The 20,268-nt window shown below is 43.1% G+C and overlaps 1 protein-coding gene across 4 annotated transcripts in view; it reads right to left on the bottom strand.

Moving 5' to 3' along the window:
• The window catches only part of PPP1R9A (protein phosphatase 1 regulatory subunit 9A), a 134,148-nt gene extending 115,632 nt beyond the window's left edge, over positions 1-18,516 (bottom strand). For 2 of the 4 annotated variants that reach the window (XM_082289004.1, XM_082289007.1), the window contains exons 1-2: positions 18,366-18,487; positions 15,558-17,246 (exon numbers count right to left, since the gene is read on the bottom strand). In XM_082289004.1, coding sequence (XP_082145130.1) covers positions 15,558-17,021 — 1,464 coding nt within the window. In that variant the 5' untranslated portion in view covers positions 17,022-17,246; positions 18,366-18,487. Of the gene's footprint in view, positions 1-15,557; positions 17,247-18,050; positions 18,131-18,365 lie in introns of those variants that run through there. The other 2 variants (XM_082289006.1, XM_082289005.1) reach the window with 2 other exon arrangements.
• Positions 18,517-20,268: the final 1,752 nt, after the last annotated feature.

The raw sequence follows: 20,268 nt of genomic DNA, 5'->3' as shown, positions 1-20,268 counted from the left end.
ATAAAATAGCTTTGCATCTCTTTGAACATTAACAGATACTGAAACTATTTCCAGCAAAGCATCAGTTCATGGTTTCATTAGAGATCTACCTGAAGCAGACATTTTCTGACACAATTCCTGTAAGCGGATGAAGAGACCATCCCACCAGTACTTAGTATAATTAGACAGCAGACTACATGTTCAGTGCACTGTTTTAGGCTCCTTGCATAACAGACTGCAATTCCAGGGCTGGTTGCTTTGGGAAAAAAAAAGTCAAAGCACAGAATAAAAGCCCACAATTGTTATTATCTTCGTTAAAATATATCCTACAGTCTCACTGCTAGACTTCCAGCACAGGTGGCAAGTCCACTGGCTATTCATGCAGTGGTTCAGCCTTACCTTCTAATAATCATAATTATGCTTCCAGTTTTAAGAAAAATTCCCCTAAGTCATCTCAATTTGAGAAGTGTTTCAACATTGTCACCTTATTTTGCTGTGTTACACCACTCTCTGGCGTTCTGTTTGTTCCAAACTTTCCCACTCTGTTCAAAGTTTACTTGCTGTCACACATCCATGAGAAAAGGAAGCACTGTTTTGCAACTTCCTGAAGCCCACTCTGTTCAACACTGCTGAATGCACCATAGGATCAGAAAAATTTGTATCTGTGCATTTCTTTAGGTCACTACCATCATCATGTCTATCCAGGTGCCCTGTTGTAAATGCATAGTGATCACTTATTTTTTATTCTATATGTGCTAACCAAATGGTGCAGAAAATGACACAGGACTCAGTGATGATGTAATGACGGTTCCCAGCAGTGCTGTCTGTCACTTATGCAGTAGAGTTTGCATCCCATAGTATAGGGGCACTCAGGAATTCTTGCATACAAGCTCAGCGTACTGAATCAGAGTTGGTGGCGTAATCCCTGGAAATCCATCACCAGTACTACTGAACTAATTTACTGATCAAGTTCCTGACAGCAGCATGACAAAGGGCTGCACAATGTCTATGAGTCCCAAAAACATCTTATTTCCGATGGTAACACTGATGTCTACACCAAATATACAAATGTAAGCAGAGGAAATATACAGACGTAAGGCAGAAGCAGTTCATTCAAAGTGAGATATTTCAAATGTAATTTATTGCACAATTGCATTTTTTTTACTGTAGAAACTTAATAAAATCTGAGGTCTGAAAGGGGTATGAGGGACAGTCCTCCTTTTCTTCTACTGCTAGTCGTTTTTTCAAGTAGTGAGACAAAAGACAAAATTTAGACCTTTATTTTCTAAGTAATCCTAGCCAGTCATTAAATGACAACTGTTATTCATCAAGTCACCAAGTGGTGATGTATCTTGGAATTCCAGTGCTAATAAAAGACAAAGAATTTCATCTAGTATTTCATGATTATAGTACCACTCTTGTTTGAAAGAGAACAAAAAATACCTAATACCAGAGAAGTCATGACATGCTTACCTTTAACAGACTTTTGCCTCATCCTCCTGGCAGGATTACCCTGCACTGCAAAAATCCTTGCAGCTAAAGCAAGCCCTACACCCTTGGGAGCATTATGTTTGTAATGTAAGAATAAATTACAAGTTTAAGTAATTTTTTAAGATGAAAATTAATCTTTCAAAACATTTTGATCAATTACCACTACAATATTTTATTAGTCAAGTATCTGCATACACAAATAAGTTTGTTCTTCTAACTCTTATTTTTCTAGGTGTGCAAGTGTATCCTCTAAACAGTGGTGGCAGCAGATTTGCCTTTAAGTTGGTCACATGAAGCAGATACTCTGCATAACACAGACCAGAGAAGACAGTTTCCCTCCTCTCAGGTGGCAGCCACAGTTTTAAGGAAAACTGTGATAGAACATATGGCACATCTAGATTTTGTTGTCTCTGACAATAAAGAAGCAAGCTATCAAAAGCAAAGCCTGAGATCAGAACAATCTGTGGAGAGTAAAAGAACCAAAGAATGAACAGCATTCACAGAGCTTCTAGAGATATGAAGCTATATACCACACACATTATTTACTATAAATAATAAAATACAATAAACAAAATCTACATATAATGCTGCAACAAAAGCTCAGTGGAGAAGGTACCACAGTGAATTCTTTACTCTTTTGAGTGATGAATATGATCTACACAAAACAATGAAAAACTTATAAACTAAATTATTAAAAAAGCTGCTTTGTTGTATTTTCAATTTTTTAATGCAATGTAAAATGTCAAGTATGCAATCCTAGAAAACAAGCAAACCGAGGATAAAAGACGAAATTCTGTCCTACGCCATCACAAAACTGCAGCCCTGGAAATGTCCAGAATCAACAGGAGCGGGGGGAGAACAGGGAGAAGAGAAAAAAACCAGAGACTACATTTTAAAACCTAAAAATCTCTACAATGCTCAGGTAGCATCAGGTAGTCAAGCAAGGCAAAATGGTGAAGAAAGAGTTCAACTGCATATTTTGGATAATGCTATATTGCGGGACTACTGATGCACCAGGAAGCAGCTAGCTCTTAAAAAAAGGCCAAAACCCTGTGGCTTCTGGCCCTGTGGCAAGTGCAGTGCTGCTGAGTACCACTGGCTTATGAAAGCTGGGGCAGGAGCCTGCTGGGACACAGTGCCGGGTGCTGACCCAGCCCCAACCCAGCCCGCACTCCCACCCCACTGCCCAGCTGGGGCAGGAGACCACCCCTGCTCCCCCACCACCCCCACCAAGCCCTTGAGCTTCTCACTGCTGGATTTAGCTTCCAGCAGCACAGCATTCTCAAGCTAAATCCAGCTTTCTCAAACTCAGAAACTTGGAGTTCCTAATGGAACAGATTAACTACAGGAGTTCTTTGTGGCTTAGAGACACAAGTGACCCTTTGCACTAGGAAAATCAAATAAAGTAAATCATATATGGGCACAAGAGGCTTGCTTTAACAGAACCACTTTTAAGTCAAAGGAGTGAAGAATAATTTATACTATTTGCTATCTTTTATTCCCCTTTTTTCAAAGTAGTATTTAAAAACTTCTCACTAACCCCTCTCATGTTTTAGAAATGGCTGTTGGTCATCTCCAGACATACACATTGGTCTCTCTTCTGGGAGTTCTTAAGCATTACAAGACCAGCAAAATGCCTCTCCTCTTCATTACTGGAGAGATAAACTAGACAAAGTCAGCAACTTGGTACACTTTACAAAGTGAGTAATTTAAAGATTTCACTTAAGGTGTACAGCACATGGTGAGATTATTTATCAGTTTAACCACAGCTTTTGAGTATTTGGACTTAACTGGGTGCTCAGATCACATTCCCATTCCAATCAAGGCTTACCCCAGCGACAGCCATCAGACTTCAGCTACTGCTACATGCAAAATGTTAGTGGGCTTTTGCCTCTGCTGCAAATGAACGCTACTCCTCAACAGTTTTATTTTTGTGTAGGAGATTTTAAGTTTTTCCTCTTCATCATAAATATTAAATTCATAATATTTCTTTAAATATTTCCCCAAAATCTTTTGCCTTATTAAATGTTACTTATAAGGTTAGGTCAATCTGCTTACGTATACAATAAAATATGTCCCAAAAAACCCCTTAAAATCCTTTCTTAGCTGTTTCAATTAGCAGTGGTGGGCCTAGCTTCTCATTAACAAGAAACATTAGAAGTCTAGTATCAATCCTTTAACTATCTGTAATTACAAAACTACAAAATAAAAATTCAAGCTTTATGCAATGAGCTCTTACTAAAATACTCATATAGATTTAAACAACATTAACTATTACAATCAAACCTGCTGGAGCTACTGCAGCAAATTTGGATTTGCAAACCATGCAGTCTTAAAACCTGATAAATAATACAAGAGGTCATTTAGTATACTTTACAAATAATAAAATTAAGAGAATTTGTCTGGGATGCAATTTAGGTGCTTCCTTTACAGAAGTTCACAATTAGGAAAGTAATTTTTCTCTGATCTAAATGAAGCAACAGAACTACATGATGGTTCAAGCAGGAAGGGATCTACAAAGGTCATCTGGTCCAACCCCCCTGCTGAAGCATAGCACTCCTTGACCAGGACCATGTCCAGACAGCTTTTGAATATCTCCAAAGATGGAGTATCCATAGCCTCTCTGGGTAACCTGTGTCAGTGCTCAGTCATCCTCACACAGAAAAAGTTTCCTGATGTTTAGAGGGAACCTGTGTTTCAGCTGGTGCCCACCCTGTCACTGCAAAGAGCCTGGCTCTGTTTTCTTCGTTCCCTCCCTTCAAATATTTATATACATTAATAAGACCACCCTTGAGTCTTCAGTTCTCCAGGCTCAGCAGTGCCAGTTCTCTCGGCCCTTCCTCACAGGAGAGATGCTCCAGACCTGTAATCATCTTCATGGGCCTTCACTGGACTTTCTACAGTCTTCCGTGCTGGGGTGCTCGGACCAGGACCGAGAACTCCACATGTGGCCTCACCAGTGGTGAGAAATGAGGAGGGATCGCCTCCCTTGACCTGATGGCAGCACTCATCCTAACACAGCCCAGAATACCATTAGCCTTCCTTGTGACACGAGCACATGGCTGACTCACGCTCCACTTGATGTTCTCCAGCACCCCTGATCCTCTCCTGCAAAGCTGAAGAGGATCCACCCTCTGGATGGTCCCCCAGAATATAACGGTGCATGAGGCCAGGCACAGGACTTAGCACCTCTTCCTGCTGAACTTGATGAGTTTTGTGGCTTCCCACCTCTCTGTTCAGCCAGTTTCCAATATACCTCACTGGCTGCTCATCTAGCCCATACTTAACAAGCTTCTCTATGAATATGTTCTGTCAAAAGCCTTACTGAAGTGAATTTACACAATAGCCACTGCTCTCCCCTCGCCTATTAAGCCAGTCATTTCTTTGTAGATGGCTATCAGGTTGGTTAGGCATAACTTCCCCTTTTTAATGGTCAAGACTTACTGGTAATGGCTGTGTCATGCACTTGCAGTAAACCACAGCAAGTCTCAGCAGTTATTTTGGATCTACAGCTGTTAAGCCTGGACAATCTTTCACTGACCACACACAGAGAAAGAGAGAAAAGAAAAAAAGAAGGAAAAAAGAGCCCCTCTGTTTAATGGTATTTCCCTCCCTCCCAACTTAAATATTAACATGAAAGAAATGTGCAAAACATCAAGGAAGCATTTTTTAGTCAACCTATTAAATTACGAGAGATAAAACTGAGCAACTACTTCAGAGGAAAATGCTGGGCAAAGGGGAATAAAGAGCTACATGCTCTGGTAGTCTCTTCCTGTCAAATGTCATACTGAAACATTCTCATTTGTGTTAGTGTACTTTGCCACACTGCTAAATTGCCAGCTTTTTTCAAGAGTGCTCTAAACCTCTGGATTAATTAGTTCTCTCTGGTTTGCCCTTGCAAAAAAAATACAACACTAAAATATTTTGAGTATTCTGTTTAAACAGTCCATGCACAATGAAATCTACTGGGCAGTCACTCAAGCCAACACTACCAAGCAAGTACCTTCAGGCTTTCAAGAAGGCAGAGTTAACAGGTAAATATTTAAGTATGCCAGATTCTACACATTTAAGGACTCTAGAATATGTCAGTTCCTAAATATATCGCCATCCATCTTAAAGATGACTGCAAGCTTATAAAGATGTAAAGATGATTACAGGCTAGATTAAATAAAAAGTCCTAATGTTTTATCATAAAGGCCATGATATAGATGAATTAGAGGAGTTTGATAGCATGACTTTTAAAAGCCTGTATTTTATTGCTTTCAAACAAGTAATGCAAAATGCAGCGATTTTATCAAATGGAAGTCCCTAGGTCTACAGGCAGCATAGACTGAATACTGGAAGATATCCTTTCAATGTGAATCAGCATCTTATGCCCTTGAGATTATTCACAGAATATTAAGGCAGATGGAACTGCAGAGTGGAACATCAGAAGTTACAGATGTGCATAGACTAAGAATTGCAGCTTTATGCATAAAAGCACAAGGCAAATGGGTCTTGGAGGTAAATTCTGCATTCACACCTTCCACTGACTTCATCATGTGGAATTAATCTGAGTGATCTGATGGGTCTCTTGAATCAACTCTCGTAAGTAATTCGAGTAAAATTAGCTTGTCTCAAAAGAATGCTTTCTATATAAAAAACTACACCAGAGAATAACATCTATTGCTTTGTATCATTTAATTACAGGAATGACTGGTATTCTTTTTAATAGATTATTTGTGGCCTTCAAGTTCAACACAGCTAAAGGTAATTGCAACACTTTACAAAATTAACAGACACTACTAGACAACACAGTAGTCTATCAGGAATGTAAGAAGAGTGCCTGCTATTAAAATTTTTTAATCTTAGTTGGTAAACACTCAATTCCACCTTAAAAGTGGAACACTGCCTCTTAGTTTCCAGGTACCTTTTCTTTGAATGCAGAGATGCAATAATGGCCCTTGTCAGGCCTTGTGCATCACTCAATGAGCAAGACAAATTTCTTAAGGTCCCTGTTTTATGATAGAATTAACCAAGAAAAAGACACATAAGAGCATCAAGTTGCTACAACTCTTCCTGCAAACCCACTCCCCTTGAGCAGAATCCATCAGACACAGTCCAGATGAAGTCTACTTGGCAAGTTATAAAATGACACCCATAATTCCCTACTGCTTCCAAAATATTTTGCTTCATGTTATCTAGAAGGCCATTTGCCAGCCTCACAGCTGCATCACATCATGGGTTGCTGCTGTCATTTGGCAGGAGCAAGTCAGAGTGGCTTTCTCTCCTACAGAGTAGCTGTCAACCCCTACAAACAAGTCACTAGTTTACCGTGAAAGTTCTTAGCACATAAATCCATCCCCATTACTCAAGTCCTCACAGTCACCCATATTTTACTGTAATCCTATGCAATGATAAGGCTTCCCCACTTCCTGTCAAAAGCAAGTGTCATTAATGTGCTCCAACTTCCTGAGACAGAACTACCAAAATTTTTAACAAGGTCTTTTATCTTATCAAAGGCAGATCCTAATTTAGTCTGACATATACTACCTCTGATAAATCCATCCACATGTATTCCATTTGCCTCTCTGCCTTTGATTTTTTTTAAAAGTGTTTTCTATTGCTTTGCTATGGGAAAAAAAAATTAATGATTTTCAGGCAGCCAGAACCACCTTTTTTCTACTTTCTAAAAAACAGCTATTAAATTTGCTCTTCTGCAGTTAAATACCATCTCTATTTTGGTAGTGCTCTTTCAGTTTTGAAATATTTGCTACAAGATTTTCTAAAACAGAGCTTCTTTGACCCAGCCCCACACAAACCTGAGCACTAGGAACCTGTAGGTTTCTTCTTCACTATAGGAATTTCCACAATAAACTGGGGGTGTTACCTCTGATCATAACTTCATACTCACTGCATAACACCCAGCTTCCTTTCTTGTATAATTTTTAGTAGATGAATAGCTTTTTACCACTTGTACTATTTTCCTTTACAAGGTCAAACTCAGCTTGACTTCTGGCAACTTAGTCACATTTAAGACTTCTGAACTCTATGACATTCTTCATTTTTTCAACAACCACTTATGCCACTCCTTCCAAGTTCTTGGCTAACTCATGATGTTCTCTTTGGCTGACTTTTCTTCTGATTAGGCCTGCAATCATTCTGCTTGTATAGTCTGCTTTTTCTTGGGATGAAAATCCTACGCACTTTTTCTAATTCTGAATCAAAGAGCTCCCTTTGCTCTTTGGTTCAGCTAATTTCAAACCATTTCCCTACAGTTTCTCAGTCTGCATTTTTGAAATTCAAAACCTTTTATTGGAAACCCTTTTCAATCTAAACCACATAAACCTCTGATGCAAATTATTTAATCCAAATTCTGTTTCTACAAACAGTCCTTCTAGAATGGCCTCAACGCTTACAAAACCCAGTTTTAAGACAACATTATTTCTTTTGAGTTCAAGAACTACATGTGTGAACACTGCATCCAGGAATTACTGACCCCTAGAATTAGTAGTGAAATTATGACTTATATAAAAGTTAAAGACTCTACTGCATATTATAGCAGGGAAATAACTTTATTCCACTTACTGTATGCCAATAATGCCATGATACTTAATACAAGAAAACTCTTTTGCACCTGAAATTGTGTGCAAAAGACTCATCGGTGAAGGCATAAAATTCCACAGCAATAATGAGATATATTTGTTCACCACAGTGACTGAATCAAAACAGTAACTTCTGAAATGCTTTATCCCTTCACTATTCTTTATCTGAGTGCATCCAGTCTTTGAATCCTTAATATTTACTTTTAATTCCTTTCCTTGACAAAGACATATAAACGGTTTTGCCTTTCATAAAACGATCTTTCATAAGAGCATATTACTAGAGCAAAGAAGAGTTTTTTACACAGCTATTAGTTTTTACAAATGATCAAATTTAGCAGGACAATCCTTGCAGTACAACACATTTTATGATTAAAGTCAGTAGAATTCCCCATACTTGACAATACCTGAAAAAAAAGTTTAAGTTCATTCCATGCAGCAGAATAGACATGTTCCAAGCTACTCAGGCAATACCTCTGTATGCCAAACTACTTCACACATCGAGATGAATGAAATTAATTACCAGCTTGCTGCCCATTTTAGAAAATTTGAATATGAGCATAAAAGTTCAGTGATATATTCAACACTACAGGAGTCAGAAGCTAAGCCTACCTAATACTTAGTTTCATGCTTTAGCCAAAACTATCCTCCACTCCTTTGTAAACAAAGCATAAACTGCGGCATCCCACCCTTACGAGGAAGGGAACACCCAAGATTCATAGATACTCATGGTCAAAAGGAACAACAAATGTCAGAGGGTCCACAAAAGCTTACAGAATTTTATTAGTAAATTACGCACTTGGCATGGATGTTGGTATGTTAGTCCCTAATCTCTTAGTAATAGCATACAGCAATGGATTTTGAACAAAGTGGGGAGGGTGAATGGAGAAAAAGAGAGAAGAAAAAGGAGATGGCTTAAAGAAGGGGAGAGAGAGAAAGGAAAAGAGGTCACCAGTCCTGTCTCCAGTGTCAGTACAGCTGATGAAGTGTCCAGGGCCCTAGGGGTGCACATGCCCTGGCTTTGTGGGAGTAACTTTTCATAGATAAGTGTTCCTCACCCTGGAGATGCATTTCTCACTTCCTATGCCAGTTAGTTATGGGCAGTCTGGTCTTCTCAAGCTTTCTGGAAATGGGTTGGAGAGCTTTATGGGTCTTTGGTGGTCTTTATGACCACCAAATGATGACCAGTCTTGATGACTGGGTTGGCCTTTACTCAACATTCCAGGCCTCATTCCTGCACACTTGTGCTGTATGGTGTTGTGCTTATCTCCAGGAGCCCAAACAAGAACATTAGTCTCAGCAAAGTGCTGCCCTTCCTCTATGTGGCCCCTTCTTCAGAAACATCCTGATCTTTCTGACATAATGTTATTACCAACAATCCTTGGTTGGCTCCACAGCTATCCGGCTATCGGTGTTTGAGAATATATATTAGTTCTTTTATCTTCCACGCTTCTACATGGACACAGGAGCTGAAGTAGTGAACCGAATTTAAGGAAAACAAAATATTCTTTAGTGATTTCAGAAAAAGCTATGCATCTTTTTTTAATCTGTAAGCTTTCCTAATTAACTTGTTCAAAAGTGGATGAATTTCTCAGATTCTGTAACCATTTCAAATCTAACATAGCCTCAGCATCTTTCTGCAACTCCTGTCTTCCATACTGGCCTTAAACAACAAGTGTCCTAACATGCACTGTGACTACTTTATTTATAGAACCACAGGCTCACTGGGGGTGGGAAACGCAGAGATCATCTATATGCAACTCTGTATTCATTTAAGTAAAACACACATAGAAGTGGTGGCAAGCTTGGACTGTACAGTGCTTGTGGATGGGTAACCTTCTCTTATGATTCCTATGACCCAAAATAGTTTATCAACACTTTAACAACAGGTAAATACAATACTGAACGTTTAATCAGGCAAAAAAATACTTCTTTTTTTACAGTAAGACTTGAACATGTTTTCAGCATACTTTATTTTGATGGCTACTAGATAAAGAACAATTATATTTTAGATTAAATATTTCCAATGTAACTAGTGCCAGATTGTTTCATATTCTTTCTCTGCCACTGTTTACATTCCTGAATACATTTTGTCAGGGAAACCCCTGGTCTCGATACAGGCTAAGAGAATGAAGAGATCAAGAGGAGCCCTCCCAAGAAGGACTTGGAGGTGCTGGTGGATAAGAGGCTGGACATGACCTGGCCATGTGCACTCACACCGCAGAGAGCCAAACGTGTCCCGGGCTGTATCCAAGGCAGCAGGGTGAGGGAGGGGATTCTGCCCCTTTGCTCTGCTCTAGTGAGACCCACCTGGAATACTGCATCCAGCTCTGGGGTGCCAGCACAGGAAGGACATGGACCTGTCAGAGTGAGTCCAGAGCAGGGCCATTAAGTTGATTAAAGTGATGGAGCACCTTTCCTATGAGGAAAGGCAGAGATAATTGGGATTGTTCAGCCTGGAAAAGGGAAGGTTTTAGGGTGACCTAACTGCAGCCTTTCAGTACCTGACAGGAGCCTACAAGAAAGACAGAGCAAGATACTTTACAAGGGCATGTAGTGACAGGACAGGAGAGAATGGCTTCAAACTGAAAGAGGGTAAGTTTAAATTACATATTAGGAAAAGATTCTTTACTGTGATGGTGGTGAGACACTGGAATGTGTTGCCCAGAGAAGCTGTGGATACCCCATCCCCGGAAATGCTCAAGGCCAGATTGGATGGAATTGAGCAACCTGGTCTAGTAGAAGGAGTCCCTGCCCATGGCAGGGGGTTTGGAACTAAATGATCTTTCAGGTCCCCTCAGAAATGAGGAATAACTGAAATAAAGACTGATTTTTAGAAGAAGTTTGTAAAAAATGTAGTTCATAAAAAAATTTCAAAGCAACTGTTAAATACAAACTTCAGTCATGTTCTATGCTAAACTATAGTCAAAGCACTTGTAAATTGTCTTCAGAGGTAAGAGAGAGAGTACAAGTTCCAATTCCTGAAGATCATTTGAACAAGACATGATCTTGCAAACTGAAGTGTATATATGAAGTGTATATACTGAAGTGTTGTGGGGTATAAAATTCAGTCATGCTGCATGACAAAAGAGAGGAAGCACAATAGGAGGCACAGGCACCAGCGATTACATTCCCTTCATGTGGAATTAGCTGAAGGATGGAAGAGCAATTTGCTATATACCTTCATGTTACCCTCTCTCCCACCTACCCCCAAAACTCAAGAGAGGTCTGAAGAGATGTCCCCTCACCACCGCACCCTAAGGAAGCTTTACAGAATGCTGAAAACTGCAGCAGCAGCTTGGGCCAAACCCCTCGCAGCACCACACGTCCCCTGCTGTCTGCCATACGGTCTGATCACATAATACCCAACCCCTTGGCTGGTAGGACAGTCAGTGGAGCAGAAGGTTGAAAAAGGAGGCTCAGCATGAGACACAAATTGCTGCTAACAGCTTTAAATGGTTTAACGTGTACCTGGTGCCAGAAATCAGGCACTAACTGAAGATGCAGCCATCAGCTATCAGAACAGAAGAAACTCTGGACTTGGAAAGAGAAAAGGGGAATGTTACTCTTTATCCTAATTCTACCCAGGATGAAGGAAGCATGGCTCAAAACTGGACTTATGATTTGGACAAGCAATACATTTCCATTTGCTAGGGTGTGGAAAGCCACGAGCTAATGAATTCTGCACTACAGGCAAACCTCGTCCAATTAGCCCACCGTGTTTGGGAAGCAGTATATAACCAAACCCTCAGGAAACCCTGAAAAACCCAATGAAAGACCAATAAAACAGTGAGTTGATGGGCTAGGGGGTGTTGTTTTGTTTCTTTGGTAGAAAAGTATCCCTGTAAAAACCAGGGTATGTTTTTCCTTATCCCATTTACTTAACTTTTTCACCTCATACATTTGCCCTGGAGAGCTTCAGTTCTATCCCTGAGCACAAACACACCACCTCAACACAAGAGCAGGCCAGTGCTGATAAAGGTCTCTACATCACCACTACATAAACAGTCATATGAACAGCTACAGAAGTGTTCACATCCCTTGTTTAGCACAATGTACTCCTGTCCACTGCCACTCTTGGGCCCTTTTGGACTACTTTTTATTGAACAGCACAAAGCTGATTTAAGCTCCCACAGACACACACAACTGCTCACATCAGCAATACCACACTCCAAATACCTAGAAACTCTCCAAGCCTGCAGTGGCCTCTGGGCAGCCACCTACTCCTAAAGAGACTTTCAAGAGAGATGAAATCACCAAATATATCCCATAATCCTAGAGCAGAGCAAATGGCCCATGGAGCATAGGATCTGTGATAGCAAAATTACAGACTGTAACACAGTAGAATTTCCTGCACGCACTGACTTGAGTCTTCCTCTTTATAATGAGTTTCTCAATAACTGAGTCTTTTTCCTGCTTGGGAGACAAGCAGAATTCAGTCTTTATCAGTTTGGTGAGTAAGATTTTATTTATTTACCCTTCTGCCTGTACTTCATTGCTTCTCTTAGTCCTCAGCATTTCCCTTAAAGGGACAAAAAAGTCCCTTACATGTCTACCTATAGAAATCACATAGAAAAATAGCCCAAAGATGTTTACCTAAACCTGTTGAGATCTTCAGGTATCAACTTTATGGCAGTAACTACCCACTGATTCCACAGGTTACGCATTCAAATGCCAATTTTGTAAACTATAGAGCTCTCCTGTAGGAGGAGAGTGAAGGTACAATACTGAAATCAGCACTAAACATCTACAGTTCGGGTTGGACTTTGCACACCACTATCTAGCAGAATAGTTAAGTATAAATTGCATCACTTTCATAAAGACAGATCAGCTTCCAACAGTTCAGAAAATACTCCTAATACTACTTTGTATTTTCCTCTCACTCACAGTCATGCCATGCATGAGATGATGTTCAGCTAAGTATTAATGAAACCAGTCATGCCCACTAACACACAAAATTGTGTGGAACAGAAAAATGTTTAAATAGTTGCTGTCTCTTCAGTCAGAAACAACATCCCCGTATAACAGATAGGCACAGGGGTGCCTGGGTGAGTTCATCTGCTAGCACTGTGTGAGGGGACAGAACACAAGTCCCCTTTGCTGCCTGCACTGCTCACTGATAGTTGTGCTGCGTAGAAACCTCCTGCCAGAGCCAGTTCCCAGCCTCCCAGCAGCGTGCCCCACCGGCAGCACTGCTGGAGGAGTGCAGGAGCCCAGGGACTCGAGAGCCACAAGGACCTACCAGGGGATTCTCCAGCTGCCCCTCCTGGGTCCCTGCCTGCACCAGCACGGCCGGGCACTGACCTGATGCCACTGGCAGCCTGCCCTGGCTTACACAGCTTCACACTGCCGAGGGAATTACAGAGCATTGCGGAGAAAAGGGAGGAGGGCTCGAGAGGCAGCTTTTAATTTTCCACAACTTTTGCTGCAGTTCCTCCTGCTAGAGCCAGCCTTCCACATGGTCTCACTTCTGCTTTCCCACATGACTAACAGATTGCATGCACTGGAGGCACCCAGGACAAAAAGCAGGGGATCTCCCAAACCTCCCCATCCCTCCTACACTGTTCTCTCCCAGCACAGCTTTTATTCTGTTTTCTTCCTATCTACAGTAAAGATGCTAGAATAATTAAAGCAATGATTCCTTTACTTTGGATAAGCTTGTTAAGAGTACTTTATGCTTAAACCCATGACAAATGTACTCTTTTTATTATTTACAAAAATGACTTTTAGAGCATTTTCCTGACAGACTGTTATTATTACTGTACAATATGTAATCTGAAATGAACATAGCATGAAAAACTTGAAAAGAAAAAATACAAATAATTGAGAAAATACTCTTAGAGCACTTGGCATGACAGCATGATTCAGACAGACAACAGCAGTATGCTGAAGTAAGAATGTTACCATTAGCTCTTCCAGAAACAGCAGAAAAGTCTGACCATTTCAAGAAAAAATGAGTGGAGTCACTTTCTGGATTCTCATCTGTTGGAAACATCATAAACAACTGGTATATCTTTCAGAAGAGAGAACTTGTCTGTTAGTACAGCTTGAGCAGGAAAGCAGTGGAAGGGACAACTTCCTTTGCAATCAAAAGTTTTCCCTACTTCACCTCCCCCCAAAAAATTCAAGAAACAAGGCTACTTTAATTATTGGAATAATCAACAGGGAAAAAAAAATACTTAGAATTTTGGTTCATGATGCAAGCCTGAATAAAACACTAACAAAACAAATTTAAAAGAAAAATCCATTATCTTGTCTTGGAATATTTTCTTTCAGTGTAAAAAATGCTCTTTTCAAAGCATGAAGAAAGACGATTCTTATCCCTCCACCACATGATAAACAGATATGAAATCTGCTTGCTTTATTCAGATGAAAACTTCATAATACAGTATACATCCTTCCTTACTTTAAAACACAGGCAGTGTGAATGCAGATTTTGTAAATCACATTATTTTGAATTTAACACTGGAACTTCTGTTCATTGATTTAGTAGTTTGCATTTCTAAAATCACACAATGAAAACAGTCAACTTCAATTACATTTTTAATTTCAAAATGTTTACATTTCAATTACTCCGTAATATATTTCTGCTTCAAGAAGCTGTTTCTGCAAAAACTGCTATATAGGCTTTGAATTGTCCATTAGAGACGTGGCATCTCCAGCCAGGGTCAAACCACCACACATGCACTAAACCCAACTTAGAAGTAAAACAATTTTATATTTAACCCTGAGACTCAGCAGTGAAAAGCTGGTACAACAAAATGTAACAAGTCATTGACTAGTTATTCCTTCTTGAACTGAAAAGTACTGGAAACAACATTCTTAGTGGTAATTCCAAGGTACTTAAAAACAAACCATAACAACTCTGCAAAAGCCACACCCTTCACTAGGTACTTCAGTCAACCAACTTCACCCTTCTGTAGCACTAAGATACACTCTCTCTATAAACATTTAAAACTTTAAAGCATTTATGTAAGTGACAGTGCTACTAGAAAATATGTGTAATATTAACAGCCCTCTACTACAGAATCACACTGTACTTCAGGACACAGTCTTTAAGTACAGGGTACTTTAAGAATCTGCTTGCTGAGAGCTGAGGAAAAGCTATTCAATCTAAAGAAGCTGTGACTTCAAATGAAATGAAACAAGCAGCACAAAAGCAACCAAATACCCATACTGACATTTCACAACGTGGTTACTGTTCAGTCACAGAAGTCAAAATATGCATGTTAAAATTCTCGAACTTCACAAGCCCAGCTGTCATTCTCAAATTCTGCTGGTTTAGTCAGCCACCAAGAAATCTAGGAAATGACACGAGCTCATCAGAGCTCAGCTGCCTTACTTCATTTAAGATTATGTTCACTGGCTGACTGCAATAAAAACATGCATCAAAAGATGCTCTGATATCTTTTTAGAGGTAAGATCGAATGTCAAAATCGCCTTCAAATAAAGCTGCATTTGAAAACAAACCAAACTGCAAAAAAAAGGGAACGTAAGAAACTTTACCTTAATTGGAGCCCGGCTAAACTGTATTTTTCTGTTGGCTGGGATTTCATCTTCATCTGGCAATCCATTAATTTCAGAATATTCCATATCAGGTTCATAACAGTTATTTTCATCACTGTCATCCAGATCATCCTGTTCTGTACCTGTCTCTCCCCAGTCAGAATTATATCTGGATCGTACCCGATACACATTGTAATCAGAGTGCATGTACACATGGGAACTCTGAAAATTATTCACATCTTCAGGCACATCTTTTTCACTTGCCTCATCATAATGGGACTCAGTAGCATCTGAAATTGCATCTGTGGCAAAATCACCACCTGAAGCTACATTTCTTGCTAACTCTACTGCTTCAGGTCCATCAAAGCTACCTTCTGTATGTTCTGACCATTCCTTTTGTTGCACCAAAACTCCTGTCTCTGTTTTTGACTTACTCCTAGTACAGCCGCCCACAGATCTTTCGCTGTCAAGCACGCCAACCAAATCCTGTTGACCTGTTGCAGGACTCTCAACAGAATCAGCAATTGTCTCTGTGCTCTTTTTTATTTCTTCAGTTGTTTTTGACCCTGCCGAAGTGCCTGTGGACACTTTCTGTCTCGGTGTTAAAGGCGTGTTAGTCTGCTGAGAGCTCTCAACAGCCATCACACCTGTACTCTGTTTGGCTGGGGGAGACCACGTGCTGGTCTCTTTCAAAGGACTGAAACCCTCAAGGTTTGCAACTGGGGAGGAGATATTTGTGACAGTAGATGAGAGGTTTAGTGGATAGTGACCAGTTACAGAGTACTCTTCACTGTTTTCTGACTTTTCTACGATTACACTGTGTGAGTCAGTGTTTTCAAACACTGCGCTGAGCTGACTCACAGTTGGAGAGACAGTCTCTGTTCTTGGGCTAAGACTGTCCAGTGAATCAGTGCTGCCTCTGTGAGACTTAGAGCTACACCACTCATCCGGAAGTTCATTAGAAATTATTTTCTCTTTCTTTGGGGAATAGCGATTTGAATGTCCTGTTTCATGAGCATTTCGCTCAAACATCTTCCGAGTTTCAGTAAACTTGGAATAGGAAGGACCATCATGGATAGTGTCAAATCTACTAATCCTTTCAGAGACGGACGATTCCAACTTTACGATTGAACCATCTGCTTTTTCTACAAATTCTTTGGGCCTAATTCGTCTTTGAGGGGATGGAGGGCCACCCTTTCCCCTGGTTTTAGGGGCAACTCCAGCACTTTCAGTGGGCTCCATGCCCATCTGCATAAATAAGTTCTTGATCCTATTGACATTTGAGCCATATTTCCTTCCCCTGCTCTGTGAGGCCTCTCCTTCCTCTTTCGCTTTTTGGTCTCCATCTGATTTCGGTTTGTCAAAGGTGCTTTTCAACGCCTGAAACTCAGTTCTGTAAGCATTTCTGTGAGGAGAGGCACTTCGGAGGGTTGATCTTTCTCCTGAAGACTCTGTTTTCATCATGTTTACTTCAGGTGCGTGAAACCTGCTTGCATAGTTTCTGTGGTACTGCTCTCAGTAGCTTGTCACAGCAGAGATTCTGCTTGAGGAGTGTTTTTCCTCAGGGGCTAGTGCCCTTCAGCAGGGCCATACTTGACAGGAGATCTGGAGGCAAATGTCTAAATGCACGCAGTCAATTTTGACAAAGCAGCATGACTGAGGACTCTCAAGAACAAGGGCTGATTTTACCTGCAATAGAAAGAAGGGTTTTCTGAAACCATGTCAGGTACTTTAAATCCGTCACAATTTCCATTTACCATTTTCTGACATGTTTACAAAATCTAGTAAAAAAAAAAAATACAAACCAACACTGCACAGACATGTGAAAACTCGCCATTACAAACTTTTTCTGATTGACTGTTGCATAATTTACAATCTATAACATCACTGCATAGCAAAAGAACAGATAATCATATCTTTCCATTCACTAGTATAGTATCATGGCACAAATATGCATGCAAAGGAAAGGTAATGTGACATGAAATACGAGGCACTGCAAGACAATCCTTGCTCTCTCAGACAAACGTAATGGTAGCAATAATATCAAAGATAATATGCTTAGAAAGGCAAATTAAACATCAGGTCGAGGGAATACAAAAAACTGCACCCGAAGCTAATATCTTCAGCTGACCGGGTAAAGGAAGTGAAATTCCGTTAGAGAAAGTTGCCCCTTGTCACGGGCAGCGGTTTTATCGTCTGCAAAATCCTGGAGGCACCAACGAGAAGATGCAGAAACGGAGCCAGAGGCTGGACCGCTCCCACGCCCCGGCCCCAGGGGCTCATCCCCGGCTCCCGCAATCCAGCGAAGGGTACCACGGGGATCTCCCCAGCCAACCCCCTCTCCGTTCACCTCCGTTCCCGCTCCCCAGCGCTCGCCCTGCTGCGCCGCTGCCGCCGAGGCGGGGACGCCTCACTCTGGCCGCTGCACACATGGTGCCGGTACCGGGAGCCCGCGGCCGCCGAGCCGAGAGCGACGCGCCCGTCCCCGCGCACCTCCCGCTCCGCTCCCGCCGATCGCCACGGGCGACTGGAAAGGCCACACGGCAGAGGCTCTCGGCGAGCCGTGCAGATCTCGCAGAAGGCAATAAACTCAACCCGAGAGGGCAGCGCTGGAGCCCCCGCGGCGCTCCTCCTCGGGCGGCCGTGCCGCCCCGGCGGGCTGGAGCCGCGGGGCCTCGGGCGGCAGCACCTTGCGGCGGGGCAGTGCCCGGGCAGGCGCCCGCCGTCTTCGCGAAACAAAAGCCCGGTGCCAGCGCTGCTCCCTGCGGAGCCCGGCGCCTCCGCCGCCCAGCGCGCACGCCGCCTTACCCAGCCGACAGCCGCGACGGGCTCCCCCGGCCGCCCGACTCAGCGCTGCCCCCGCGCCTCCTCTGCGCAGAGCGGCCGCTGCCGCCGCCCACCTGACAGGAGGCAGCAGCCGCCGCGTCGCCTCAACGCCATTGCACGCAGCGGCGGCGGCGGCGGCAGCGGGGGCACGGACGCGGCTCCGCGCGCACACCCGCGGCGGCGGCGCGGGGGAAGATGAGGCGCCGTGGCCGCCGCGGCCGCGCTCCCGCCTGCGCCCGCCCCTCCGCCGCCGCACGGCCGCCGCGCCCCCGCCGCGGGACGCGCCCCGAGCTGCCGCCGCCGCCCGCCGCGGGGCCGCCCGCCGCCGCCGCCGCCTGCGGGTGACAGGTGCCTCACCTCCTCGGCGAGCCGCAGTGGTTCGCTCCGCTGGCGGGGCGGGGGAGGTGGCCAGCCCGCTGCAGTCCGGCCCCGGGCGGTGACTGCCGAGAGGCGGAGGACGGGCTCGGCCGCGGCCACAGCCACGCTCCCAGAGCCGAGTCCCGCTGGCTGCCCCCGGCCCGGTTTATCCGCTTCTTCCCTCCCCGGGAACGTTCTATCCAGCCTGACCCCCGCGGACCGGGTCCGCCCGGCTCCCGCCCGTTTCGGAGGAGGCAGCGTGCCCGCCCCCGCGCGGGAGGGGCAGCGTCCCGGGTCCTGGGAAAGCCCCCGCTGCTTCCCGCTGCGGGAAACCCGTGGGGCGCGGGTGGCACCGGGCGCACGGAGAACTCCCTACAGTTCCTAGAGCGGCAGCCAGCGTGTTCCCTCCCTCGCTGTTGATCCACTCACCCAGGCTGTCCGAGCGAGGGACGTGATGGTGACCAACCCCGGGAAACCGCTCACATCTCCGTGGGCATGGCTTGTTCTGGCAGCTGCTGACAGGGACGGAGGATCACCCTTGGAGCACACCCGCAACCACAACCACAATGCCTTTGTTGTTTATTAGCTGGTCGAGTTCACCACAAAAATGTTTTGGCTTTATACCGCGAATAAGAAAACTTAATTGCGGTACATGAAATCTCTAGGTAATTTGTAAAATGGGTAATCCAGGCAGGTAATGACTGTTAATCTCATAGCAACTCGCAAGCAAAGTTCGTTAAACTAACTGCCTAAATATCCAGAAAATGGCCTGGGGATGTACACTGCAAAGTCTGAAAACTAATTATTATGTACAAAGAAGCAAGACAGTGGTGACTGAAAATAAAGATATGAGGTATATAGATCCACAAACTTAATTCATTAGTTTTAATGTGACTGAAGCATGGGTACTATATACCACTGAATGTTCACAGGTGTCAATCTCTAGCTAATTTGTACCAAGGGGTTGCAGCACAAAACTGTTTGCCTTAATAAAGTTTAAATAACCAGCATGTTAATATTGACGGGCAGACAACAAATCTTACAAGATAGATTGAAAACCAGCATTTTGATAAATACATACGCAATAGGCCAGGAACAGAAGTGGAGGCATTTCAGTATTTTCCCCATTGCTGGCAGTAGCCTGTCCTGGCGCACTGCACGGCCCCCGCTCAGGCTCCTGCTCCCTGCGGACAGAGGCACGGGAGGACGTGGGGGATCCTCGACGCCCTGCAGGCTGCTGAGCAAGGCCATGCCAAAGCACGCTAACACAGCAGGGAGAAAAGGAGATCGCATGAGATATGTAATGAACCGAGATAGGAGCCCCGGAGCTTCCAAAGCAGTCACAGAAAGCTCCCATGACCGTGTTCCAAAGCAGAAGAATGAAGGAATTACTTTTTGACAGCTGCTTGCGATAAGGAGTCCTACAGGTGACTTGCTGCTCAAGGACTGAAAATATTGCAACTAAGCAGGACATCACCTATTAAATTCTAAACATCAGATATGACAACAAATCTGAGGCCCAGCCTCT

Source organism: Coloeus monedula (genome assembly GCF_965178545.1).
Source record: "Coloeus monedula genome assembly, chromosome: 1".
Taxonomy (NCBI): Eukaryota; Metazoa; Chordata; class Aves; order Passeriformes; family Corvidae; genus Coloeus; species Coloeus monedula.
The sequence above is the reverse complement of the archived record's forward strand: the minus strand, read 5'-3'. Positions and strand labels throughout refer to the sequence as shown.